The following is a 27771-nucleotide window of genomic DNA, read 5'->3' on the forward strand; positions in this document are numbered from 1 at the left end:
TGCCCGAGCAGGGGGCGCCGGCCGCGCCTGCCTTCCCCCCTCGCGGAACAAGAGAGCCGCTTGAAGGGCCGCTCCCGCGGTCATTATTCGAGATGGAAGGCAAAGCGTTATTCTGTTAGGTGTTTCCTCATTTTTTCTGCCCACATCTGGCGGAACCTCCCCCCTACCTTTCCTCCTGGTTAGTTACGCCCAAACCTTCCGCCGTCACAAGACCCAACCCGTGTGTTCCCATCACACTTGACCGGCCGGAAACAAGAACCCGAAAGAGACAAGGAGACAATCGGAATCCTACGGCCCCAGGAGGCGGAACCATTTTTTTCCGAGCGAGCGCTAGGAAGGGATGCGAGGGGGAAGAGAAATTGCGTGGCGCTACGAGGCTGGCACATGGAGGCGGTGAGGGGGGGTCGCAGCGTCCCCGCGGGGGTGGCGGGTCCCGAGGGCGGCGGCGGCGGGGGCTTGCGGCGGGTACCTCGGCCTCTCCTGGGGGGCGGGAGCTGGGGCTGTGGGCGGCTTCGCTTCGCTCGCGTCCTCCCGGCCTGGCGCAGAAAATCCTCAGAAAGGCGGTGTTGCTGGGAGCGGTGCGCGCCCGTTGTCGTGCACCCGGCGTGGGCTTCAAGGCTTAAAAAAACCAAACCCCAGCGCCCGACGCCTGGTTACTTGTAGCGATGCGGCGTTTACTGGCCCCGCTCTCTCCCGGCGCAGAGCGAAGGAGCTCTTCTCCAAAGCGGAGGACTCCTGGTGGAACCACGCGTTCCCTCACTTGCTGTTGCGGTGGCGTTAGCGGCTGCAGTGTCAGTGCTCGTGAACTGCTGTTACCTTCTCACAGAAAAAGGGAGTGTGCGCTGCAGGTGTGACAGCTTGACTTTTCAACATGGAGAAGAAACAAGTTTCAAAACGCTTATATGTTGGAGGGCTTGGCCATACGGTTTCTAAGGCGGAGCTGCAAGAAAGATTTGGCAAGTTTGGGCACGTTTTGGATGCAGAGATTATCACCAGAAAAGATGATCAGGGTAACAGTTTTGCATCATCCTTTAAAAGTGAATTGGTTTTCAATTTGTAGCGTGAAATTGAGTTTTTGCTTCAGAGACATGTTATTTTCAGGAAATAGCTTAATTTTCAGTTTTAAAGGAAACACTGAAATTATATAGAAATTAACTGAATGTTTATCATTCATCAGGGAACCCTATGAAAACCTTTGCTTACATCAGTGTCAGCATTTCTGATGCGGATCTTAGAAAGTGTAAGTACTTTTTTTTTTTTTTTTAAGTAATTTATGTTTTTGAGCCAAGTTGCATTACTGATAATGCATCTAAGATTGTCAAATCAGGATGTGGTCAAGGTAGACCCTGTTTCATTCTGTTGTCATATTATTCCATTTTCTTTATGCTGCAATTTTATGAAAGTTGCTTTACTGGAGTTTTCAGTAAGATGTAAGCAGATTAAAAAGATCTGTTGTGACTGAAATAGGTGATTTATAAGTTTGTTATAACCCTTTTATGAAAAGGTATGGGAAATGTGCTTTGAATGCTTTCATCAGGTCCATAAAACATGAGAAGTGACTTGACGTGAGAGGAAACCCAGAAGGAGAGTTTATATAAAGCATGCTTCTGTTGAAGCAATTTTACAAATCCCAGAATAGTTGAATTACAAAACTACTGGCAGGGTTATAAAGCCGCCTGTGTCATATATAGCAGCAAAATGGCAGGTGAAGATACCTATACCTGAAGAGAGGGATTGGTAATATGCACTTTTATCTAGGGAATGCTGCCATCAGGAATAGGAAAGCTGTTTGAGAGCGACTAAAAGCTAACCCAGCCCTTGATACTTCACTTCCTTAAGTTCTAAGTACAACACTTTTCCCTTTGGTTTTCAGTACTCCTTAACTATGTTTTTCAAAGTACAGAAGTTAAGTAGAGAAGAGCCTATCTGACAGTAGTATAGAAACTTCAGGGTACGTGTATCGGAATTTTCAGGTTTGTATTTGAACTGAACCATACAGACTTGTATGACTCTTTCGAAGTCAGAACTTTAATTTTGGATGTAGACCTTCTTGTGTAAGATGAGGGTATTAGATCTTCCATATACAAACTTAAATCAGGTGAGTAATGGAGTATAAGATCATGCTAAAGAAACTTCAAACTATCATAGCAGGAGGCATAGTTAAGTCTAAGGTGTATTTTTTTAATGTAGAAAATATTAATTTCCCATCTCCTTGTTCTGCAGGCATATCAATTTTAAATAAAACAAAATGGAAAGGGGGGACACTGCAAATTGAGTTGGCCAAAGAAAGCTTTTTGCACAGGTAAAAATCAATTAAAAAAAATGTATGTTGTTACTAAAGTTACCCTTTTTCTGTTTATCTGATAACATTATGGTTGTGCTTTCATCTGCTATGCTCTTATTCTTTCTAGTTTTTATTGACATTGATGGACTGTTGATGTATATTAGATACTGCAATGTTTTGCATCATCATTCCCTTAAAGATAGCAGATATGTTAATTCCTTAAGTAGCGAATGGTTACTGTTCTGTGGGAGAGGGTCACTGCCAGCTATAATTTAGCACACAGGCAGACCTTTTCTCATATACAATGTACTTTTTCGTACAGGCTTGCCATGGAGAGGGAGGAAGCAAAGCTGCAGAAAGAAAAGCCACAGAGAAATGACAAAGCGTGTCTGTTAGAATCAATGAAAAAGGCTGGAGTTGTAGACTTTCACATGAAAGCAGTACCAGGTACAGAGGTGCCAGACCATAAGGTATGGTGTGGTAGATGTATAGAGAATTAAAACAAAACAAAAACCACAAGGGCACAAGCTTACTACGTCTAAATTTATGTCAAATCTCTATGCTTTATGTAAAGAAACTTGTATTAAGTGTGACAGTCCAACTTGTGAATAGTCTAAAGAAATACCTTATGTGTAGACATGTAGAATGCTCTTGTCATTCTTTGTAATGACTGGAAATAATCTTGATCATACTGTCCTCTCTTGTCATGTTAAATTGGTAAATGCTTTGTTACTCATTTATATTGGGAATATCTTCATGTCACCCTTAAAAGCATGTAAAGAGAATGCGTGTCTTATTTTTATGCAGCATATACATTTTTGACGGCTAGGTTGTCAAGAACTAATCTCTGTGCTTCAGCACATTCAGGATCAGGGTTTATACATGCTTACAAAAGTAAGACTTAGAATAAAATCACTGAACGTGCAAATTTAGGCAACAAAAATTACATTTACTACAAAGTTTTCAAAAATATTTGCTAAGCAGAGAATGTTTTTGGAGAGGATGGGGAGGATTTTTATTTTTTTAGTGGGTAAGGGGAAAAGGGCAGAATAATAGTGATCCTGTCTCTGTAGTTACCACTGTTAATTCATAAACCAGAAGCCTTATACTAAAAATAGTACTTGTAAAGTAAAGAAATTCACTTCTTTATTGTCACTCTTTATTTACAGGTTGTAGAAATTTGGTTTTTTGGTTGGTTGGGTTTGGTTTATTCCGTTTTTGAGAAGGAAGCTGGCTAAGTTGCACAATACGAATATATATCACTTAAGAGAGTAAACAAAAATAGCATTAGTCACAGATCTTTATTAGTGTTTCTGTTATCAAAGAATATACATCTTGTTTTATTCCAGGGTTACTTCCATTCCTTTTTTGTTTAACACTGACTACTTTTCTTTTCTTTTAGAAATGGGTTGTTGGTAAATTTGGCAGAGTCTTGCCTATCCTGCACCTTAGGAGTCAACAAAAAAATAAAATATCCTTTTCCTATTGGTTGGGCATAGGCACAGTTCCCTTCTTTCTTTTGTCATATGGGGAAACATTTGCTTAACGGTCTCAATATTGACTACTATGTCATGCTTGATTTATTGAATCCCCTAATTAAATCTTGCAGCAAGTTTATGTGATTTGAATAATTTTTTTAGACTGCAAGTCAGTTGCTTAAAGGCTTATGGTCATAACATTAAACAGGACTCCTCGTTGTCCTTTTGTGCAGAATTTAGCCTGTTCATAAAGATTTGAAGTCTGCTTGCTGAAGGAATCATGTTGTTTTAATTCCTTAACTCAGACTAACATTGTGAAGTATGACCCATCAAAATATTGCCATAACCTTAGAAAGCTGGAGCCGGACTTGGCACATGCAGTTCCTATATCTGAGCTTACCTGGCACTTGGAAGGGAGAGATGACAGCATAAACAAGAAGCGGCGAGGAGAGTTCCCTGTAACTAAGAAGCCACCTAAAAAACTGAGGCAACTGGGCAGTGAGGCTCCGAATGGAGCAGTAGTTCTCTCTTCTGGGTGCCGGTCACGTTCAAAAAACACAAGCTCATCACAACTAGATCAAAGATCAAAATTCAAATCCAGTGAGAAGTCTAAAGTGCCTCCATCAAGCAGTCTTAATAGTAAAATATCAGGGAGAGGTTTATTATCAGATAAAGGCAATGTTTCTGGAGTTACAGCTCAAAATAATATGAGTGTTTCTGATAGTGACATTGATTCTGAAGAGGAAATCAGAGCAATGGTAAAGAAAGAGAGAGAAATACAGAGAGCTGAAAATGTTGAGACTGAAAGTGACCACTTGGAAATTGTTGGGGATAATTTTGAATTAAAATACAATAGTCACTGGTCCTTAGGCAATCCAGATGCCATGAAGAAAGCTATCAGAGGAAGTTACAGAGAGCAAGAGACTGTGGAATGCGATAATGGTTATGATTCAGCGGATACAGATGAAATTATTGCTGAAAGTAAAACTCCAGATCTAAGTAGCAGGAAAACGGCAATTTTAGAAGATTCTAAACAGGTGAAGGTGGAAAATAAAGAAATATTAACTAACAAAAAGTGTGATTTGGTAAATGACTCCTCACTGAAAACTTGCCATTTAAAAGAAGAATACATTGAAAGAAAAGGGAAAACGAAAAAATCCAAAATTGCTGCCTTGCAGAGTAGAGCAGTTAACAGTACAGCAGAGACAAGTGATAGTGAAAGCTCTTACTCAGAGCCTGAGAAAGGGGAGTCTGAAATCAGTTCTGATTATGAATCCATGATGCAAAACTGTTATCGCTTAGACCTTACATTAGATGACTTAAAAGCATTAGCTACTGAAAACACTGGGACACCAGTAGAAGAATCAGACAGTACACAGAGCTCTAGTCAGCACAGTGTTGAAGAAAATTCTAAGGGTAATGTTGTAAATAAAACAAAACTCTCTAAATTTCACCCTGCAGTTAAAAAAAAATGTATCTGTCCTGAAGATGTAGTTGCTGCGATTTTAGCGGGGGAGGAGAATGCTGATGAAGAAAGCTCCAAGGGACAAAATAATTCACATTTGAAATATCAGCCCTTCAGAGGAATGGGGTCCCTTTGTGAAAAAGAGTTAACTACGGACAGCACTGGGTTAAAGAAGAGATCTGTAGAAAGTTTAGGTGTTGAAGCTTGTATTTCTTCTTGTGGGGAGGAGTCATCTAAAAGGCGGTCTAAGAACCACCCATTGTATTCACTTGAAGTCAGCAGTAAAAAGAGACAAAATATGCATTGTGAACAGCACAGGGAATTGTCAGATGCTGCCTCCTTAGCAGATGAGAGTGATCAGCCTGTTTCCTGGCCACGTTTACAAGGAAAGAGCAAAGATGTGAGTTCTTTGCAAGAAGACCAAAATTCAGAGCATGGAGATGCTGTTCCTAGCACTGATCAGAGTGAAGATGAGGGCAGCGACATGGATAGTTGTGCTGCAGTGTCACAGAAACATGTTAAACGACAACTGAAAAGCCCAAAACTGCGTTCAAAAAAATTGAAGAGGGATGTAAGCAATAAAAATCCAGAATGTGAAGCTAATGAATGTGATAATGGGAAGACAAGCCTTCTGGAAAATAAGGAGCTTTGCCTTCACGCTAGTGCTTCGAGGGAACCTAGTACAAAACAGAAACGGTTGCAGGATAACCAGAGGAGGCTGGAAGCTCTAGAAGAGAGGCAGAAAGAGAGAGAATTACAGAAGAAACTCATTCAAGGAGCTCTTTCAAATCTGGTAATTACACTCACAACTTCTATCTGAACAGTAAAAGAAAAAGGGAAATTAATAGATGTGGTTTAAGATGTTTTAAAATCGTACTCTGGAATTTCTGATTACATTGCCAGTTTTCTTTTGAATCATGCATACCTAATTCCTGGAATGTCTCTGGCGTTGTAAGAGGAATAGTAGATTCGTCCTTTCATGTCATGGAAATGTCTTTTAGATATTTATTTGTGGCTGTAGCAACTATTTGATATGTTTGACTTGACAGTTTCACTTTTACATAGGATAGCCAGCCACCAGGCAAGCATAAACACATCATATTCAATTCAGATGTGGAAAGTGAAGCTGAAGTAGATGAGATCTTGAAGAAAGGTGCAAGTTTGGGAAATACGCATGACGAAGTAAGTGTTACTGGGAAGAAGTCCAGTATTCTGTAGAGTAATTCCATATCAATATGACTATGCCTTTTATTCTGAAGGCTATTTTTCATGGTGAATGACAGAAAAAAGTAGATAAGGTTTGAATTAATATGAATGATTCTTCTTTTTTTGCTAACGTGAAATGGGTTTCAAAGAACTTAACCATGCATCTGATAAAGCTGGAGAACTTGGAGAATCTGTAAGGAGATTGAGATTTGTATAAAAGATATTCTAACTTTGATTAAAAGAAAAAGAATGTTTAAGTTATAGGGCTTATGCATAATTAGTTTTGAAATTTCGCTGCTTTTATTCAAAGGAAGGGGAGGAGATTTGGCTTGAGTAGTATAGAAGGACTCTTTGCTCTTTCCAACACTGTGGACAAAGAATCTGTATTAATGCAGTGTCTTGGTTTTGAAGTGATGTTAGGGTCCAAAGAAATTGTGTGGGACTTCCTCTTTACACCTTATCTAATGGAGACCTTATTTAGCAGACTCCTCAGGATTTTACTGCCATACTTTCAGCACAATTACTTTTTTTCTGGACAAGAACATTTTTTAGTCACATCTCTGCCAAAGCTTTAAACCATTGGTTTTGCTTTTGTTGGGTTTTTTCTTCATAAATGTAGTACGATTAGGACCATTCTCACTATTTACTTAAAACCTTCTTTTCTCACTTTTCCTCACATTTAGCACTTTTTTTACATACATATCTCTTACCCTATGTTTAGAATCCCTGCCCTGTATTTTTCCTTTTCTTTAAAATAACCTCTAATTTTATGGAAAATTGTTTCAAAGCCATGGAGTGCTTACCTTTTGTAATCATTGATATTTATCAACTGACTTGAACTATGTCCTGGAGTTTATACCATAAATGAGGCTTGTTTAGAAAGCGTATAATTAGAAATTGATATTTTTAAATTGATCTCCCTTGACCATAATCAGAAAGTTGGGTTTTTATACCTAACTCTCTCATATTGTAAAACCTGAGTTACCCTTTACATGGATATTTTGCCTATACTAAAATTTAATAGTTATAACTGAAAAACAGAATTGTACCAGGTGTGTGTACAATATCAGATTTGAAGCACAAGGATCAACAAGTGAGCTGGTTGTTCTAGAAATCCACTTTTTAAGATAAACTGGAAAGCACGTGAACAAAGTTGATACTGATTTATTTTCTCAAATTTATGTAAATGGCTGCTTTTCTATATTTTCTTTTTGCTTAACAAAGGATGAATCTACTCCTAAAACTTCGGGCAGACTGTTCGAAAGCAGCGAGGATGAGCAAGATGATACAGACAACGAGAGATTCAAAATTAAGCCCCAATTTGAAGGCAAAGCTGGTGAAAAAGTGAGTGAACCCATTACTGTAATTTAGTTTTCTTCTAAGTCTCCATAATGCCACTTCAGAAGAACATAACATGTAGGTTTGCATACTTGCTGAATATGATTTTGACAAACTTGCAATAGAATTCTCTTAAATAGAGGAAACAGTAGCTATGGAGGAAATAACGTGTGTTGAGGAGCGGGAGGAGTTTCTCTGATCTTGTCATCTTTGAATACAAAGAAATTTTAGGAAAAGGCATCAAGAGCTAAAGGTTATTAGTAGGTTGCCATAATTATAGTAAAAAAAAGCTACTGAGTGTTGATGATTTTCTTCTCCAGTGCTTAATAGGATCTATTTCATTTTGTTTAGCTCTTGAAATTGCAATCACGATTTGGCACAGATGAAAGATTTCGCATGGATGCTCGATTCCTTGAAAGTGACAGTGAAGAAGAAGGTAAACCTGTTCATATTTCCTGGTTAATGATAGTAATAGAGTTATATCATGAAGCCTTAATTTTGGATGCTTGAAGCAACTTCTGGACTGCTTCTGCTGCTTTGGTGATTCCTTAAAAAAAAAAATGCAACTCTGTTATGGCTGTACATAGTATATATTGGTAGCTGTGTTTTCTTAAACGTATATGTTGCAAAAGTATTTGTAATAGCTGAATGAGATGTACTTGGTTGATAAATCGATATTTGAAAATATTTTTTTAATACAGGATGATATCAGAATGTGTTTATCCATGTTTTTCACAGGATAAGTGGTGACTTATTAAAGTAAACTTTTTGACCATTAGATTCATTTAAACTATTTGTTTTGTAGTCATCCTGCAGTCCACGGCTGATTTGGCAGCCTTAGAAAGAAAGAATTTTTTTTTAAAAAAAAAAACAGGAGGCAGAAAAGCTGAAAAAGACAAAAATTTTTAAATATTTCTTCCCCTCGCAACCAAACCTGAAATTGTTTACCTAGTTTTCAGAATTTGTTTCTGAAACTTAAATTTTTGCCTAGTTCTGCTACTCCCTTCATTGCTTTAATTTGATCTCTGTACAGCATCTATCAGTGGCAGACTAGTTGCAGAGTTATGTGATATAATCAGGGAACAGGTTAAATAACTGATCTGATTTTCCTATGAAATAGATGCCCATGACATTTCTAATCAAATATTTTCTGTGCAAGGAAGAAAGCCTCTAAGTAGCTTTAAAATAAAGGAAGTGACATGTTTGTATGTTTCCAGTACTATAGTAATGTTATATATCAAGTATTACAGGTTTACTCAGGTCATAGCAAGGAAAAAATAATGGATTTGTTTTTCTCTTAGCAGAGACAAACATCTTGAAGGCAGATGAGGAAGAAGAGCTTGCTGCGGAGAAAAAGAAAAATCTGCAAATACTGGGAAGCCTCTTGAATATCAACCTGGAACACCCTAAGCCAACTAAAACAGCCACAAGTGCTAAGAAATTCAAGTATGAATCATCCGTTATCAGAAAAGAAGGAATTTTAGGAGGGCTTAATTTTTGCTGATGTTTCACCACTAAAATTTCTGCCTAGCTGACTGAGAAAAGTATTTCCTTCTCTGTTGTGTGCATTTGAAGTCAGCCTTTAATGCAGTTTCCCAACTTGAATGTCCCAATAGATTATACATCTGGTAATTATCATTATTTAGGGAAAAATTATTGGATGCCTGCTTGAGTTTCTTCAAGTAGCTTTTGAATGATTGGATTGTTAGTTATGAAAATTAATATTTTAATAAGTCCTTGCCTATATAGGATATATTTCTGTTCTCTGTGGAGACAAACTTAAGTTGGCTAAACAAAGAATATGTGAGTTGGGCAGTAGGTCAGTAAGTTAGACTCTAACTTCCATAGCAGAAGTTACTGTTTTCTCTGGCCTACAGGTGATTAGCATCAAAGTTCTTTTCAGTGGAGAATTTTTTTTTTTTCCATGTATCTGTATTTCTGCTTTTGAGAAATTTCTTGATTAGATTAGGAATTTGTTACATTTGCTGTTGGGCGTGCTCTAACCTTCATTAGAGGATGATGAGATAGGTTTGGAAATGTACTGTTGGAAGTATTGTGACATTTAACTATGCACTTTAACAGAAATTGTTCTGTGGACTGAATTGGTGGAAGTTAGTAGTGTTAAGGGTAATGCAATAGTGTGCAATTAGTAAATTTTTATTCACAGTCACTATTGCAGTTGCATCAGTTGACTGCTGACTGCTAAATACCATTGTGACTGCTGCACAGTCGTATTTAATTCTATGACTTCTGTACAAATTTTCATCTATTTTCTAAAGACTAAGCAGAGGGGGAAATAATCTATGCAACCCCGGAGGTCATCTTAGGAAAGTTTTGTGAATGACGGTGTTCTCTAATACCCAGTTAATGATATAGTATATAATCATTCAAAAGCGGTTAATTTATGCCGTAAGCATTAATTGAGGGAGAGGAGGGGAAATAAGTAATTCCCTTCTTGTATTGCCCTAAGGCAGCGTAGGCTTTGCTACACTAGTATTGGGGTCAGTCTAAACCTTAGACTGCTTTAGCTGAAAGTCCCCAAAATGTTTAAATTTTGAAAGGTGGGCATAAGGTTTTGTTGGTTTGGGGTTTGTTTTGTTTTGTTTTGTTTTTCTTCCTTGGACTCTTTGAATTTATGGAGTGTTTGGTACTAGAAGAAATAGATATAGATAGATATATTGATATGGATAGCTATATTGATATAGCTCCTCAAAAGATCAACAAGGGCAGGTATAAACTTACTCTTACTACATAACACACACAACTTGAGGTCTATGTTTTGTATGAAATATTACAATTTGATTAAAGCCACTTCAGATGATAATTTTTCCTGATCCGGACACTGACTAGCAGGTACTTTCTAAATGCCAGTTAGGTTTTGGATTGATTTGGAGCTTTTTTTGGTAAAGAAGTCAATATGAATTTGATTCTGACTGTAAAGGTTTAGGATAGCTTTCAGGTGAGCATTTAGAATGTTTCATGGTATTTCTTTTCCTTTCTATTTTTATAGAGATATTAATGCCCTACGCTATGATCCCACAAGACAGGACCATGCAGTTTTTGAAAAGAAACCAAATGCTACAGAAAAAGAGAGGTAATATTACAGCTTGGTAACTATAATTGTGATGTTTCTTCCCGTGGAAAGATGGTTATTTCAGAAGACTGAGTTTGAAACTATGCAGACTGCTCTGTTTTTTCTTTAGTTCTCTCTGTTATTGCTAAAATCAAGACACAGTAAGAATTGTGACCACTAAGACCACGGTGTAATGTCATCTTTTCTTTCTAGTCCATCTACTCTCTGCATGCCATTTTCTGTCTTCCTTTCTCACCTTCAGGCTATCCCTTTGCTTCAAGTCATGGACTTCAAGATTTGCAAATCTCTGAGAAAAAAAATATTAGCTCTTAACCTTTCTTTTGCCAGAAAAGAAATCTGTCCTAAATATCTTAATTTATATGCTATCGCATATAAGTGAAAAGTCAGGATGTGGTTAATTATAAAGTAGGCTTGTTCCTGCCTTTAGAGTCAAACCTCAGATGTTTCCCCATTGCTTACCCTCAAAGGGTGGGTAAATTGCAGGAGGTAAAAAGAAATGGGTCAAAAGTCTGAACCAAAAGGATAGTCATGCTGCCCTATAAACCTGTTTCTGGCAATGGGAAATATCCTATTGCCAGAACCTGGAATTGCTAAGAAAGAAGGAAAAAAAAAAGTGAACTGCTCATTAATGTGCTTAGATAAGTTTAGGAAGACAGTAATAGCAAGGTTGGCTCTCAGGGAACCTTTCTTTTAAAAATGTATGTGCTGTGTTACTATCCTCTAACAATCTCATTTCAGTAAAGCTAAAAGGAAAAAGAAGAGGGAAGAGAGTGAGAAACTGCCTGAAGTGTCTAAAGAAACGTATTATGATATTGCTGTTGATTTAAAAGAGTTGTTTGGATCTTCAAAGAGCAAATCAGAAAAAAATGAAGAAATACCCTGGGACAAAGATGATGCGGAGGACTCTACCCCACCTGACCATTTGGGATCTAATGTTGGGAGTAACGTAGCTCAGGAGTGTAGTGGTTTCACATTTTCCTTCTTTGGAGACATGGAGGAGTCGGGAATAAAAGAAGGTAACAGCAGAACGTATATAATAGTACAATTTCTAACGAGTAGCTTATGTCAGGCACTGTAGAGTTATATAGTTTGTATAGAAATTCAGAATCCAGGGGATTTTCAGGGGCAAAAGTAAGTAATTACGCAAAATCATTATGATCTTCTCTTATCCTTGCCAAGATTGTTGTAGTTTAATCACAATTAATTCATGCTTGCATCTCAGGAATTTTGAAAGCGATGTTTTGAGAAGGAACTATTATTTAATTGTTTTTTGAACAGTGATGGAAAAACTTGTTGTCATCCACTAAATTTCTCAAATAAACAGGGAAAAAGATGATATACAAGTTAAATCAGTTTCATATAAACTAACAAGATTTTAAATAAAATGTGTGTTAATTAAGGTAGTATTATGAGCAAAAGAAAATCTTAAAGTTGACCCCAAGGCCCAAGAACATTTTATTATGTACTTAATTTTATTATTGTACCTTTAGAAAATTGAAACTGAATGACAAATTATTATTGCGGTGTCCTAACCTAACATAAAATCAAATGTTATGAAATGAAGATTAAAAAATCTGAAATCAAGTCACTTAATAAGTAGTAATGTAGGAAACAAAAGAAACTGCGTGAAGTTAACTGAAATTAAAAACAAAAAAAAACAAACACAAAACCAAACACACAGCCCCCACACTTTTGCTAACTTCAGAAAATACTCAGTGTCTTCTGAATGCAATAATACGGGTTTCAGAACATGTAAGAGATCTCTAGAACAAAGTGGAAAATACCTGAGCGGAGATGTAGTTAAGAGTTCACAAAGTTCTTAGCACTGAGAACCACGCTTGAGCACTGTGTCTTACATTTGCTGTTATGAATAATTATTGGTTTATATTGCATAAGAATCTTATTTGTGGCAACAGGGCCGCTGTGCTAGCTGCTGTATTGACACAAACAAAAAGATAAGTCTCTCTCCATTGCACATACGTCAGTTGCTTAGGTGATTTTTGTGATTATTTTTGTTGTTGTTGTTGTTGTTTAATCTGACTTAAGATCATGTGTGTTGTGGAAATCATGAAGGGAGAACATGTAGATAGTCTTTTTTTTGAGCACAAACTATGGGTGTTTTGTGGGCAATTTAAACTTGCAAATGCTCCCTTTTTCCAAAGTAGAGTTTTCTGATCTTTCTCTTGAATAAAATACTGTTTGTCTTTTATAGTCTAGTTACTTTTAGGTTTGGAAACTGTTTTATATTGCCAGAGAGAGGCAGTACAGGAGCTGTCTTCTCTATTCTGGTCATCCAGACAAGTACTGTGCTTATACGCTAAAAGAAAAGGGTACCATAGGTTCATAACCTCAGTCCTTTTGGCGAGGTGAAGTCGTAAGGGCTCAGGTACATGTTTAAGTTACCATGTGTAAACTGGGCTTCTGGCGACTGGCTGTGTATGCTATAGGCAGGAATACATACATGAAAATAACATAGCGTAAACACACAGAAACAATAAGCTAAGGCATTATGAGTTTCTTTGCAAAGGAACTTACTAAGATAGTTCACAGTGAAAGAAAGCTTTTATTCCAACTTCCGCAAGCTAAAAATATGAATAGGCGCAATTACTCCCAAGTCAGTTGATAATGATTGTTAAGTTGGAGTGACTTGATAGAACCCTGGACCCTAACAACAAGCTTCAGAAGGACTCCTGCACTTTTTTCCCTATGCTGTGATGATACTAGTTGTGAATTTTGAGGGTGAATTTGTGACATATGAGAAAGGAAACTAAATTCATACCTGCCCAGAGGGTGATAGAAAATGCGGGAGGGGAAGATTCTGTCCTTCTTAAAACTGTCTTTTCTAATTTAAGTATTTCACTCTGAAGTAGAAATTTTTACGGACAAGTAGGGGAATAATCTGATTTTTTTTTTCCTAACTGTGATATTATTGCAGAGCCCTACATACTTGAAACAATAAAACCTGTAAAAGTCACATGGCAAGAAGATCCACGTTTCCAAGACAGCAGTTCTGAGGGTGACGATGAACCAGAGGCATCAGAAAGTGAAAGGGACAAAGAAATGCAAGTTTTATTTGTATTTGTTGTTTACTTGGTTGTAGCACTTTGATGCTAGGAGAATATTAATAGCAGCACTCAGATCATGGGAAACTAACATCTTCATTCCACATCTCTGAAAAATGGAAGTTGTCTTAGGAAACCATTCCTTGCTGCACAGAATATAATATTCAAGAATCCCAATGCCACACTTGATTTTAAGTTGAATATAAAAGCTGAGTTTCTAATTCAATGCATGAGAACTTAACTGGGTAGTGGGTTTGGCCAAAAGTCAAATATATATTAAGTTTTCTTAAGAAACTTTTTTTTTATAGAAGGCTATATATGGAGTAACATTCTTCAATGCAGACTATTTCTCTGAAGCATTTTAGCTTTAACTTGTGTTAATGGAATTAGACAGTAACTTTTATGATGCTAAAATTCCTTTGTGTTTGTCTAGGTTTTTCTCTTTACCACGGACAGAAAGTGCTAGATTTTTCTTCTTCTCCAAAGATGATGAACGACTAAGAGGTATAACAGAACGTATTCACCCCTTTTTTTAACTCTTACTGAAATCCAGTGAGGAAAAAATACTGCCTAGTTATTAATGTTTTGTAGTTAAAACACAGATGAGAGGTTTAAGGAAAAAAAAAAATTGCAAATTTCCATCATAACTTGTGGTATGAATTGTGGTAGCACATCCCACAAGAAAGTGCTGGTAAAATAAATGCTGAACAGCTATCTTACTTTCCTATTTTCAGGTAATTGCTTAATATGTGGCTGGTCTTTCAGGGCTTACCAAAAAAAAAAGAATCACTTGACAAGTTATCTAGACATTTTGGTTCCTTTCAGGCATATACATGATCTTTAACTTTTTTCTGTGTTTCTGGTATTATCGTTAAAAATATTGAATATTCTTATCAGCCACATATGCCCACATGGTTCTTTATCCTAAACAATGTGGGTTTTTTTCTTGTGAATATAATGCATTTCATAGTTAAAAACAAACAAAACAAAGAAAAAACCCAGGAAAAAAAAAAACAACCCACAACAGCCTTAAATAATACTTGTTTCCTGAGACATGATACATAAGAGATGTGTCAGGTAACCATCATTAAATCTATGTGTAAAAGTTACTGTGTGAATACAGTTATTGTACTGTAATCTTCCAGCTTATCTGATTAAAAGTGAGCTCTGAATCCTTAGCAGGCATAAATTTTCTTGGGAGACGGATAATGGTGCTGAGCTTTTAATGAAACAGATGCTGCTTCACTGCAATTTAGATTTCAGCACATTACGGAAAACTGCTGCTGCCTTTCGTTTTTCTTAGCATGTAAGGCTGTAATATGTAACATTTCTGTTTGAGCCAACCATGTTGTGGGGGCAAGAGAGGAATATGAAGAATAGGCCTTTTGACTTTATTACTGTGTTGCTCGTGAGATTTACAAACAACAGCGTATTCAGAAGTGTTTAACTATATTAATTTGTTCTTTGTTTTGTGCAGAGGGTCCTAAGTTATTTTGTAGATCAGTAGACCTCAATGAAGAAAAAGATGGTTGGGAAGACAGACGTAGATTATTGCTTGAGGTGAGAATTTTAACATCTGTTACTTGGTAACTGCAGCTGAAAGCTCAGCATGAGGAGGGAACACGGCTGCCTATTTGCTTAATTGCATTAAAAATTAATTCAGGACCTTTGGAAGGGCTTGAAACGTTATAATTAGCAGGGATCTAAAAATTTTTAGTATAGAAATGTGTATAACATCATGTTGTGATGTCCAGTCAGGTAAATTACTGAATCTCTGTATTGTACAGGACCGGTTACTTTACTGCATGTAAAAAAAGTGTTTGAGACAAACAGGTGAATTTAGAAACTTCTCATAATATTATGTTAAAATTTAAATATTTTCAGGAATGCCGGAAGAAGCATAAGGATGCAAGAAGGAAAGTGAAAGCAAAACAATAAATCTTTCTTATCTTACTGATCAGAAACATTTCATATTTCTTCTTTGAAGAAGTTGCAGAAAAATGTTACTTTCAAAATTCTAGTTGTTGAAAGATCTAATAGGAAATAATATTGGAAAAGACTGTTAAACTTTGTTTCTAGGCAGTTACATCTTTATTGTGTTAATTCAATGTTTGTACCAAGGTTTGGGGTTTTTTGTCTATATAGTTTAAATGTGACTTGCTGCTTTGCAAGATTTTTGAGAATTTGATTATGTAACAAAGACAACACAGGGTTATTTTGCTGTTCTTGGGCCCCAGTGCTGAACAGGGTTCAGAAAGAGCAGGCAGCTCCGTGTCTGTAAGGCTATATAACCTGTATTCTGCCGAAGATAGTAGAGATCCTGTTTGAGATTCCTTTACAAATATTTGGAATGCATTATTTCCACAGTAAAAGTTTACCAGAAGTTTATGAAAATACATATGTAACAGGGAAGACTTACGAAATCTGTAGATTTGTATTTCTTCACAGACCTGATTTTTTACTTGTAAATTGAATGTGTACATTATTAAATATTAAGGACAAATGTTGCTGGTGTTGTATGGTTGCTGTTGAATGAATTACATTTTTACATATAACGTCTTATTCTTATGTCCATTTGGCCTACTCGCCGCAGACGGTCTCCTGGAGCAGAGAGGCTCTGCCAAGCCCACCCTGGGCACCCGCTGGCAGGCCTTGCCTGGCCCCTGGCCCCAGCCCAGGGGCACCCGGGTGCTTTGCCTCTTACCGGTGCCCAGGCCAGCACAGCTGTCACACTCCCAGCTGGCCGTGCTGTTCCTCAAGTGGGAGCAGCCTCTGTGGGTGCCCTCGGCAGCGCAGGAGCAGCACAGGAGCAGTCGCCAGGGCCTGGGGAAGCAAAGGGGTTCGTGGCTCTGAGGACAACGTGACCGCAGCACGGGATCGTCCGGCAGAGCTCTGCTTCTCAGCCCTTCCGCTTCGAGCCCTGGGCGGGACACAGGTCCCGGGCAGAGCCCCGGGCTGCAGCTTTGGCAACTTACCCCTCTTCCTCTGCCTGCTCCCTGCCTCCTGGGCAAAGGCACTCCCTGGCATCGCAGCGGCTGTGCCTCTCACTTAGTGCCGCATACGCCTGGCTGTTCTCCCACGATGGCAGTCTGATGGAGAAAGGAAAACTGGTGAGCCCCTGCTGCCCCGGCATAAGGCAGGTGCAGGGCGTCCCTGCTCTTCCCCCTGCCCTGGTTCCAACTCCTCCGTGAAGCTGAAGCCCAGACGCACGGGACAGCGGAGGGCCAGGACTGCTGGGGCAGGCCCTGGCAGGGCACAGCGCTTGCACCCTCCTGTCTTGGGAGCCGGGCAGAAGGACACCAACCTGACGGGGATTCGGATCCCCACGGTGAACATTTTCCGCTGTACATGATGCAGGAGGGCAGCTCTTGAGACCATTAACTCCAAGCACCTGCTGAAGCAGGGTCCTCTGGAGCAGGTTGCCCAGGGCCATAACCACTCAGGTTTTGCCGGTATCCAAGGCACAGAGGGTGGCAGGTGGCCGAGAGCGTCCCTGCCCATATTTGAGGCGCACGCAGGCCAGCCGTCCTGATGTCACAGTGGCCACCGTGACCCACGGGGCCAAGCCCACAAAAAGGACCGCTGGGCTCAGGCCGTGCGTCAGTGCGCCCTGGAGAGGTGAGGAGAGGGCAGGGGAGGGACGGGGCTTGCGCGGGGCTGCCAAGGGTGGCGGGGGGCCCCACGCCTCGGGGCTCTGGCCCTGTGCCGCAAGCTCACCCGCGTCCCGCTTCTCCCTCACCCGCGTCCCGCTTCTTCCTCAGAGTCAGCAGAGGAGCACCTGGAGGAGACACCCCGGCGCTGCTGGGACAGGGACTCTCCAAACGCTCACCGCTGACGTGCGCCATGGCCGCAAGGAAGCGGAAGGCCCCCGACTCGAGGGAGCAGGGTGAGAGCAAAGCATCCCTCCCGCAGCCTGGCAGAGGGGTTGTCGGGGCGGTCAGCGTGGGGCCGAGCGCGGTGGCAGGGGGAGGCAGGAGCTCCCCACCCGCCCCGGGGCAGGGCCCCTCCTTTCCTCAGCAAGCGGGGCCCAGGCTGGGCAGTGGGCACCTGCTGGGACACCCGTGCCTGCAATGCCCCCTTCCTCCCCAAGGCCTCCAGCCCTGCCCATCAGCCAGCTAGGCAGGGACAGAGCAGGCCCTTGGGGCAAGCCCTCAGGGACGCTTCCCCCGGCCCCGCAGACGCGCTCATGCCCGGTGGCGTTTGCTCTCTCCCCTCCAGCATGCATGCTGTGTCGCCGGGCAGAGGCTGACCCGGACACCTGCGGGCACAAAGTGGAGAAGCACGGGCTCTGTGCCCATGTGTTCTGCCTGGTGAGTTCCGCGGGGGCTCCCTCCAGCTTTCCGACAGGCAGTGCCTGCCACACTCTCCTCATCAGCTCCTCGTCTTTTCTCTTCCGCAGTTTTTTGCCAACGAGCTTTTTCAGCAACACCTCGCGGATGTAGGACTCATGGGATTTCTGCCTGAGGATATTCGAGGCACGATCGAGCAGGCAGCGCGGAAGGTGAGCACCTGACAAGAACGGGGAGATTTGTGCCAGGAGAGGTCTGCGGGAGCTTAGCCCAGACCCCGAGAAAGAAATGCCAGCCCTTCCAACCAGCTCTGGCACAAAAGTCTTGCTCCCAGCAGCTCCACAGAGCCTCCAGCACAGGAGCCTCGTCCGCCAGGATCTGCGGGGTGGGACCCAGCAGCGGCCGCATCCTGCGCCCTGCCCGGAGGTGTGGGGCTGGCTGTGGAGGCCCGGAGGCTGCCGCTGATGGGGGCTGCTGTGCTTCTTCCAGCACTGCTTCGTCTGTGGCGAGAGCGGGGCCACCATCACCTGCCGGCAGACGGGCTGCGACCGCAGCTTCCACCTCCCCTGTGCCGTGGAGGGTGGATGCGTCACCCAGTTCTTTCTTCAGTACAGGTACGTCCTCTCCCCTCCTCGCCGCCACCGGGGAAGGACCCAGCGCTTCTCACCTCGCCCATCCCTTTCCTCTTCCCCCAGGTCCTTCTGCTGCGAGCACCGCCCAGAGCAGGCAGTGCAGGCGGCTCCGGAGGAGAACACCGCCTGCCTCATCTGCCTGGACCTTGTGGGGGACAGAAAGTCCTACGGCACCATGGTGTGCCCAGCGTGCAAACACGCCTGGTTCCACAGGGGCTGCATCCAGGTAGGAGCCGTTCCCTCGCCCCCGGGGCACGGTGGGCGCTCAGCAGCACCAGGGCCTCACTCACGCTCCTTACGTTTCTCCTGCAGGGACAGGCTGTGCGCGCCGGCATTTCCTGCTTCCAGTGCCCCCTCTGTAGAGATAGGGAAGCATTTGTCTCGGAAATGTTCACCGTGGGGATCCGAATCCCCTTCAGGTTGGTGTCCTTCTGCCCGGCTCCCAAGACAGGAGGGTGCAAGCGCTGTGCCCTGCCAGGGCCTGCCCCAGCAGTCCTGGCCCTCCGCTGTCCCGTGCGTCTGGGCTTCAGCTTCACGGAGGAGTTGGAACCAGGGCAGGGGGAAGAGCAGGGACGCCCTGCACCTGCCTTATGCCGGGGCAGCAGGGGCTCATCAATTTTCCCTTCCTTCTCAAAAAGACGACCATCGTGGGAGGATGATGATGCCTATGAACAACTATACGAGAGGCACAGCCGCTGCGATGCCAGGGAGTGCCTTTGCCCAGGAGGCAGGGAGCAGGCAGAGGAAGAGGGGTAAGTTGCCAAAGCTGCAGCCCGGGGCTCTGCCCGGGACCTGTGTCCCGCCCAGGGCTCGAAGCGGAAGGGCTGAGAAGCAGAGCTCTGCCGGACGATCCCGTGCTGCGGTCACGTTGTCCTCAGAGCCACGAACCCCTTTGCTTCCCCAGGCCCTGGCGACTGCTCCTGTGCTGCTCCTGCGCTGCCGAGGGCACCCACAGAGGCTGCTCCCACTTGAGGAACAGCACGGCCAGCTGGGAGTGTGACAGCTGTGCTGGCCTGGGCACCGGTAAGAGGCAAAGCACCCGGGTGCCCCTGGGCTGGGGCCAGGGGCCAGGCAAGGCCTGCCAGCGGGTGCCCAGGGTGGGCTTGGCAGAGCCTCTCTGCTCCAGGGGGGCTGGGGGCACCGCTCTGGCCTATCCTGCCCCGGGCCTGGGGGGCCGTGCCCTTGACCTTCCTGCTTCCCCTTACAGCCTCCAGCGCCAGCTCGGAGCTCGCCGGCCCCAGCACCGCCAGCCAGTCAGGATCGGGGCCTTCCCACGGCTCCCCGGCACCCGACACCAGCAGCCCCAGCACCGCCAGCCAGGCACCATCGGGGTCATCCCTCGGCTCCCCGGTACCCAGCACGAGCAGCTCCAGCACCGCCAGCCAGGCACCATCGGGGTCATCCCTTGGCTCCCCGCTGCTTCAGAACAGCAGCCGCTCCAGCCCCCCTGGGCCTGACTGCACGCAAGACAGCTCCCAGCTGAAACATCGGGCCCCAAGTCCCAACGGCCGGCCCAGAAGACGCCGAAAGAGCAGCTGCGCGCCCGCACCAAGTGCTGAGAGCAGCACCCCCAGCCAGGCGCCGCTGGGGCCGTCCCACGGCTCCCCGGCACCCGAGACCAGCAGCCCCAGCGCCGCCAGCCAGCTGCCGTCGGGGTCCTCCTGCGGCTCCCCAGCGCTCCAGAGCGGCAGCCGCTCCATCGCCCCTGGGCCCGAGCGGGTGCGAGACCGCTCCCGCTTGCAACGTCGGGCCCAAACTCCCTACAGCCGGCCCGGACGCCGCCGCGGGACCAGCCGTGCGCCGTCCCCGAGGGCTGGCCCTGATCCCCCTCCACCGGCACAATAAAGGCGGCCGTTAATCTCTGCACTGGGAGATTCCACGCTCATTTGTCGGCTTCCTCCTCCTCCTCCTCTCCCTCTCGCGAGGGCCAGCGTTAGGGGCTGGGCCCAGAGGGTCGTCTTCTCCCCGGGGGTTGGCAGCACCTTCCCCACACCTCCCTCCTTGCGGGCTGGCCTTGGCCGGCTGCCCAGCGCCACGGCCCTGTGCTTCGGGCCTCGCTGGCCCCGCAGCCTGCTCAGTTTCCCCAGGGGAAGTTCGCAGCCACCCCCGGCACCGGGGGTCTCTGCCCCTGCCCCCGGGAGGGCAGCCTGGCCCGGCACGGCCCAGCCGGCGCTGCCGCCCGTCTCCCGGCAATGTGGGCTGCGCCCGCCCACCCGGCATGGCCCTTGCGGCTCGCCCCCCAAAATCACACGCCCCGCCCCCCAAAATCACGCGCCCCGCCCCCAGCGACTTTTGACACGCTTCAACTCTGTTTCGTCCTGGACGAGGCTATAACCAATTTCCTACCCTCGGTGCCTCGGCTGGTGAGCGTTGTGGCAAAGTGGCAAAGCTGCTTTTCTTTAAAAGTGCCGTTCAGTGTCACGTCTGTGTTTGTGACATGAAGATTTCCGGGGATTGTGTTTCTCCAGGAGCCAAAGGGCGTTCCCCGTTCCCCAACACGGTCCCCAACACGGTTGTGCTGCACCAGCTGAAGGCTTCCTTCTTGCAGTAGGAGCCAAGAATCCTTTTGAATAGCGATTGCAACCACCTGGTAAGGACTGTACTCCACAGAGTCCCAGAGAGGCAGAGCAGTACCTGTCACTGAGGGCTGGAGTCCCGTCACATGCCCTGCGGAGCAAAAAAATCACCTCCCACTCTACGGGAGGGTAACAAGGGGCCTGGGAAACGTCAGTCATCCGAAAGGATTTCCCTCCTCTTGGAGAGCAGCGAGCACCTTCCTAGCGCAGGCAGGAGAAAAGGCTGGGTTGCAGAGTGACTGCTCAACAGCTCTGTGGAAGCTGGCGGAGGGCTAGAAGGCCGAACCCAAGAAGAACGGTGACCAAAGCGCCAAGGAAATCCCGTGGGCTGGCTGTACGCGTTGGAACAACCCTCTGCTCTTCGGGCAGACTCCAGGTGGTCTCATGGTGTGTGCATCAAGTGCCTTCCTGATAGGCCTTCCTGCAGCACGAGAGTCGACCCCTCAAAGCAGGGAGCAGCTGTCCTCGCTGAGGAAGGCAGGGGAACCTGGGAGACCTGGTGGGCTTTTCTGCCAACGAAGAGGCCATGAGGAAGGGAAGGAGGTACAGAGGGTCCGAACGAGAAGCCGGTGGCAGCACTTTGTCCTTCTATTCTTGACTGCCGGGATTGGGAAGACGGGAGGTCTAGGCATGGCCGGAGCACCTAAGTGCCCTTCAGGGGGATTGCCACGCGAGCTCCGAGGCACTCCTGAGCAACGGAGCTCGAACGGAGCTGGCCAAAGAGCTGTGGCTCTGAGCCGAGGTGCTCGTTCCCTGGCACCGTTCACCTCTGTCGGCATCTAGCTAACGGAGCTCTGTAATGCCCCGGCGTCGGAAGGCCGAGCGACATCCCAGCAAGCCTGGTGAGAAGGAAACCCTGAGCACCAGAGTTTGGCTTGGGAGGTGGCTGGTAGAAGAGGATGGCTGAGGACACTCTAAAAGCCGGAGCTGAAGGAGGCAGCCTGGGAAGCCTCTAGTCGCTCCCAGCCGTGCCAGCCAGCCAGTGTTGTAGAAGGGCTTCGCGGGGTTGCAGGCTGAATTATTCAGAGAAGTCATCGTTGTGGGTTTTATTCATGATTAAGCGATGATCAAATGGTAATTCATCGAGGGTTGCATGAAAATCAAATGGTAATCAAATGGCGCTTAAGCAATAATGGAATGGTAATTAGAATCATAGAATCAGAATTAGGTTGGAAAAGACCCTTCAGATCATCGAGTCCAACCGTTAACCTAGCACTGCCAAGTCCACCACTAAACCATGTCCCTAAGCGCCACGTCTACGCGTCTTTCAAATACCTCCAGGGATGGTGACTCAAGCAGCCTGTTCCAGTGCTTGACAACCCTCGGCCCATCGATCCCGATGTCCAGATCCCTCTGTAGAGCCTTTCTACCCTCAAACAGATCAACCCTCCCACCCACCGCCTCCGCAGCTGCCCCACAGCCACTTGCGGTTTCCGACCCCACCGAGGAAAGGCTCGCACTGACTCTGAAAGGCAGGTTATCGCCATGAGAAAAGGCCCTTTCTGCCGTGACTCCCCAGCTTGCGGTCCCGCCGCTTTTTGTTCCGGAGGCAGCACCTCACCAAAGCGCTAAGGAGTGCGGGAGAAAGACGTTGGGCCACCTGCGACTTTGAGGTGCCGTCCTGAGGTCCTGTGCTGTGCCCCGGCCACCCACCGCGTCTGAGCGGATGGGATGGGTGAGCCCAGGCCAGGCTCCAAGGTCGCTTCTCTCCCCTGTACCGGGGAGCCCAGAACCGGAGGCAGGACTGCAGGTGCAGCCTTCCCGGTGCGGCGCAGGGAGGAAGGATCGCCTTCCCCGGCCTGCTGGCAGCGCTCCCCGTGCCGGGGCAGCAGCAGAGATTTCCCTTGGCCAGGGCTGGAGCCCTGGAGCCGCACTGCCTGAACAGCACCTTTCGGCCAACGGTGCCACCCTCGACGGCTGCCCCGGGGGACCTGGCATTTGACTCTGCACGTGCTGCAGGAGCAGCCGCCCCGCTGACGCGGGTGCCGAGGGCTCGGGCCCCGCCCCGGCGCTTCACACCCACCCCTGTGAGGCGGGGGCCGAGGTGGCCGAGGGCGTCCCTGTGACATCCCCTCGTGTCACAGTGGCCACCACAGTGACTCGCGGGGCCAAGCCCACAAAAAGGACCGTTGGGCTCAGGCCGTGCGTCAGTGCGCCCTGGAGAGGTGAGGAGAGGGCAGGGGAGGGACGGGGCTTGCGCGGGGCTGCCGGGGGTGGCGGGGGGCCCCACGCCTCGGGGCTCTGGCCCGGTGCCGCAAGCTCACCCGCGTCCCGCTTCTCCCTCACCCGCGTCCCGCTTCTTCCTCAGAGTCAGCAGAGGAGCACCTGGAGGAGACACCCCGGCGCTGCTGGGACAGGGACTCTCCAAACGCTCACCGCTGACGTGCGCCATGGCCGCAAGGAAGCGGAAGGCCCCCGACTCGAGGGAGCAGGGTGAGAGCAAAGCATCCCTCCCGCAGCCTGGCAGAGGGGTTGTCGGGGCGGTCAGCGTGGGGCCGAGCGCGGTGGCAGGGGGAGGCAGGAGCTCCCCACCCGCCCCGGGGCAGGGCCCCTCCTTTCCTCAGCAAGCGGGGCCCAGGCTGGGCAGTGGGCACCTGCTGGGACACCCCTGCCTGCAATGCCCCCTTCCTCCCCAAGGCCTCCAGCCCTGCCCATCAGCCAGCTAGGCAGGGACAGAGCAGGCCCTTGGGGCAAGCCCTCAGGGACGCTTCCCCCGGCCCCGCAGACGCGCTCATGCCCGGTGGCGTTTGCTCTCTCCCCTCCAGCATGCATGCTGTGTCGCCGGGCAGAGGCTGACCCGGACACCTGCGGGCGCAAAGTGGAGAAGCACGGGCTCTGTGCCCATGTGTTCTGCCTGGTGAGTTCCGCGGGGGCTCCCTCCAGCTTTCCGACAGGCAGTGCCTGCCAGCTCCTCATCAGCTCCTCGTCTTTTCTCTTCTGCAGTTTTTTGCCAACGAGCTTTTTCAGCAAGAGCTCCAGGACGTAGGACTCATGGGATTTCTGCCTGAGGATATTCGAGGCACGATCGAGCAGGCAGCGCAGAAGGTGAGCACCTGACAAGAACGAGGAGATTTGTGCCAGGAGAGGTCTGCGGGAGCTTAGCCCAGACCCCGAGAAAGAAATGCCAGCCCTTCCAACCAGCTCTGGCACAAAAGCCTTGCTCCCAGCAGCTCCACAGAGCCTCCAGCACAGGGGCCTCGTCCGCCAGGATCTGCGGGGTGGGACCCAGCAGCGGCCGCATCCTGCGCCCTGCCCGGAGGGGTGGGGCTGGCTGCGGAGGCCCGGAGGCTGCCGCTGATGGGGGCTGCTGTGCTTCTTCCAGCACTGCTTCGTCTGTGGCGAGAGCGGGGCCACCATCACCTGCCGGCAGACGGGCTGCGACCGCAGCTTCCACCTCCCCTGTGCCGTGGAGGGTGGATGCGTCACCCAGTTCTTTCTTCAGTACAGGTACCTCCTCTCCCCTCCTCGCCGCCACCGGGGAAGGACCCAGTGCTTCTCACCTCGCCCATCCCTTTCCTCTTCCCCCAGGTCCTTCTGCTGCGAGCACCGCCCAGAGCAGGCAGTGCAGGCGGCTCCGGAGGAGAACACCGCCTGCCTCATCTGCCTGGACCTTGTGGGGGACAGAAAGTCCTACTGCACCATGGTGTGCCCAGCGTGCAAACACGCCTGGTTCCACAGGGGCTGCATCCAGGTAGGAGCCGTTCCCTCGCCCCCGGGGCACGGTGGGCGCTCAGCAGCACCAGGGCCTCACTCACGCTCCTTACGTTTCTCCTGCAGGGACAGGCTGTGCGCGCCGGCATTTCCTGCTTCCAGTGCCCCCTCTGTAGAGATAGGGAAGCATTTGTCTCGGAAATGTTCACCGTGGGGATCCGAATCCCCTTCAGGTTGGTGTCCTTCTGCCCGGCTCCCAAGACAGGAGGGTGCAAGCGCTGTGCCCTGCCAGGGCCTGCCCCAGCAGTCCTGGCCCTCCGCTGTCCCGTGCGTCTGGGCTTCAGCTTCACGGAGGAGTTGGAACCAGGGCAGGGGGAAGAGCAGGGACGCCCTGCACCTGCCTTATGCCGGGGCAGCAGGGGCTCACCAGTTTTCCTTTCTCCATCAGACTGCCATCGTGGGAGAACAGCCAGGCGTATGCGGCACTAAGTGAGAGGCACAGCCGCTGCGATGCCAGGGAGTGCCTTTGCCCAGGAGGCAGGGAGCAGGCAGAGGAAGAGGGGTAAGTTGCCAAAGCTGCAGCCCGGGGCTCTGCCCGGGACCTGTGTCCCGCCCAGGGCTCGAAGCGGAAGGGCTGAGAAGCAGAGCTCTGCCGGACGATCCCGTGCTGCGGTCACGTTGTCCTCAGAGCCACGAACCCCTTTGCTTCCCCAGGCCCTGGCGACTGCTCCTGTGCTGCTCCTGCGCTGCCGAGGGCACCCACAGAGGCTGCTCCCACTTGAGGAACAGCACGGCCAGCTGGGAGTGTGACAGCTGTGCTGGCCTGGGCACCGGTAAGAGGCAAAGCACCCGGGTGCCCCTGGGCTGGGGCCAGGGGCCAGGCAAGGCCTGCCAGCGGGTGCCCAGGGTGGGCTTGGCAGAGCCTCTCTGCTCCAGGGGGGCTGGGGGCACCGCTCTGGCCTATCCTGCCCCGGGCCTGGGGGGCCGTGCCCTTGACCTTCCTGCTTCCCCTTACAGCCTCCAGTGCCAGCTCGGAGCTCGCCGGCCCCAGCACCGCCAGCCAGTCAGGATCGGGGCCTTCCCACGGCTCCCCGGCACCCGACACCAGCAGCCCCAGCACCGCCAGCCAGGCACCATCGGGGTCATCCCTCGGCTCCCCGGTACCCAGCACGAGCAGCTCCAGCACCGCCAGCCAGGCGGCATCGGGGCAGTCTCTCGGATCTCTGGCACCTGAGACCAGCAGCCCCAGCACTGGCAGCGAGGCATCATCAGGCTCTTCCTGCGGCTCCCCGCCGCTTCAGGACAGCAGCCGCTCCAGCTCCCCTGGGCCCGACCGCACGCGAGACCGCTCCCGGTTGAAACGTCGGGCTGCAAGTCCTAACGGCCGGCCCAGAAGACGCCGTGAGAGCAGCTGCGCGCCCGCACCAAGTGCTGAGAGCAGCACCCCCAGCCAGGCGCCGCTGGGGCCGTCCCACGGCTTCCCGGCACCCGAGACCAGCAGCCCCAGCGCCGCCAGCCAGCTGCCGTCGGGGTCCTCCTGCGGCTCCCCAGCGCTCCAGAGCGGCAGCCGCTCCATCGCCCCTGGGCCCGAGCGGGTGCGAGACCGCTCCCGCTTGCAACGTCGGGCCCAAACTCCCTACAGCCGGCCCCGAAGACGCCATGACAGGAGCCATGCACCAGCACCAAATGCTGACAGCAGCACCGCCAGCCAGGCGGCATCGGGGCTGTCCCACGGCTCCCTGGCACTCGAGACCAGCAATGCGGCTTTGGGGCCGTCCCATGGCTCCCTGGCAACGGAGACCAGCAGCCCCAGCAATGTGGCATCGGGGCTGTCCCCCAGCTCCTCAGTGCTTGAGGGCAGCAGCCGCTCCAGCCCTCCTGGGCCCGACCGCACGCGAGACCGCTCCCAGCTGAAACGTCGGGCCCCAAGTCCCAGCGGCCGGCCCAGAAGACGCCGTAAGAGCAGCTGCGCACCCACACCAAGTGCTGAGAGCAGCACCCCCAGCCAGGCGGCGCTGGGACCGTCCCACAGCTCGCTGCTACCAGAGACCAGCAGCCCCAGCACCGCCAGCCAGCTGCCATCGGGGTCCTCCTGCGGCTCCCCACCACCGGAGACCAGCAGCCCCAGCACTGGTAGCCAAGAGGCATTAGGCCCATCCCACGGCTCTCTGGCACTAGAGACCAGCAGCCACAGCAATGTGGCATCGGGGCTGTCCCATGGCTCCCCAGTGCTTGAGGGCAGCAGCCGCTCCATCCGCCCTGGGCCCGAGCGGGTGCAAGACCGCTCCCAGCGGAAACGTCGGGCCCCAAGTCCCAACGGCCGGCCCAGACGACGCCGAAAGAGCAGCTGCGCGCCCGCACCAAGTGCTGAGAGCAGCACCCCCAGCCAGGCGCCGCTGGGGCCGTCCCACGGCTCCCCGGCACCCGAGACCAGCAGCCCCAGCGCCGCCAGCCAGCTGCCGTCGGGGTCCTCCTGCGGCTCCCCAGCGCTCCAGAGCGGCAGCCGCTCCATCGCCCCTGGGCCCGAGCGGGTGCGAGACCGCTCCCGCTTGCAACGTCGGGCCCAAACTCCCTACAGCCGGCCCGGACGCCGCCGCGGGACCAGCCGTGCGCCGTCCCCGAGGGCTGGCCCTGATCCCCCTCCACCGGCACAATAAAGGCGGCCGTTAATCTCTGCACTGGGAGATTCCACGCTC

General features: G+C 48.8%; 3 protein-coding genes across 3 annotated transcripts in view; 2 read left to right on the forward strand and 1 right to left on the reverse strand.

Annotated features, from left to right (window-relative positions):
* Nucleotides 1-231, reverse strand: part of CENPP (centromere protein P) — a 151745-nt gene extending 151514 nt beyond the window's left edge. The window contains exon 1 of the mRNA XM_075159331.1: nt 168-231. The gene's annotated coding sequence lies outside the window, so the exon portion shown is untranslated. The remainder of the gene's footprint in view (nt 1-167) is intronic.
* Nucleotides 218-16475, forward strand: NOL8 (nucleolar protein 8). The gene is made up of 17 exons (XM_075159338.1): nt 218-393; nt 827-1010; nt 1178-1240; nt 2224-2302; nt 2607-2754; nt 3687-3755; nt 4074-6020; nt 6293-6409; nt 7658-7777; nt 8123-8207; nt 9073-9217; nt 10782-10865; nt 11604-11881; nt 13801-13927; nt 14361-14431; nt 15405-15487; nt 15812-16475. The coding sequence occupies exons 2-17, from the start codon at nt 872-874 to the stop codon at nt 15863-15865; spliced, it is 3609 nt and encodes a 1202-aa protein (XP_075015439.1). The 5' UTR covers nt 218-393; nt 827-871; the 3' UTR covers nt 15866-16475.
* Nucleotides 16476-16988: 513 nt separating this feature from the next.
* LOC142086036 (uncharacterized) lies at nt 16989-27732 on the forward strand. The gene is given in 22 exon segments (XM_075158496.1): nt 16989-17545; nt 17689-17813; nt 18146-18237; nt 18327-18428; nt 18706-18830; nt 18912-19074; nt 19161-19267; nt 19487-19600; nt 19753-20012; nt 20056-20643; nt 21317-21395; nt 23509-23589; nt 23733-23857; nt 24190-24281; nt 24368-24469; nt 24747-24871; nt 24953-25120; nt 25122-25169; nt 25171-25308; nt 25524-25637; nt 25790-25908; nt 26093-27732. Coding segments are annotated over 21 exon segments (4425 nt in total). The 5' UTR covers nt 16989-17545; nt 17689-17770.
* Nucleotides 27733-27771: the final 39 nt, after the last annotated feature.

The sequence above is a fragment of the Calonectris borealis genome, chromosome 10, assembly GCF_964195595.1.
Source record: "Calonectris borealis chromosome 10, bCalBor7.hap1.2, whole genome shotgun sequence".
Taxonomy (NCBI): domain Eukaryota; kingdom Metazoa; phylum Chordata; class Aves; order Procellariiformes; family Procellariidae; genus Calonectris; species Calonectris borealis.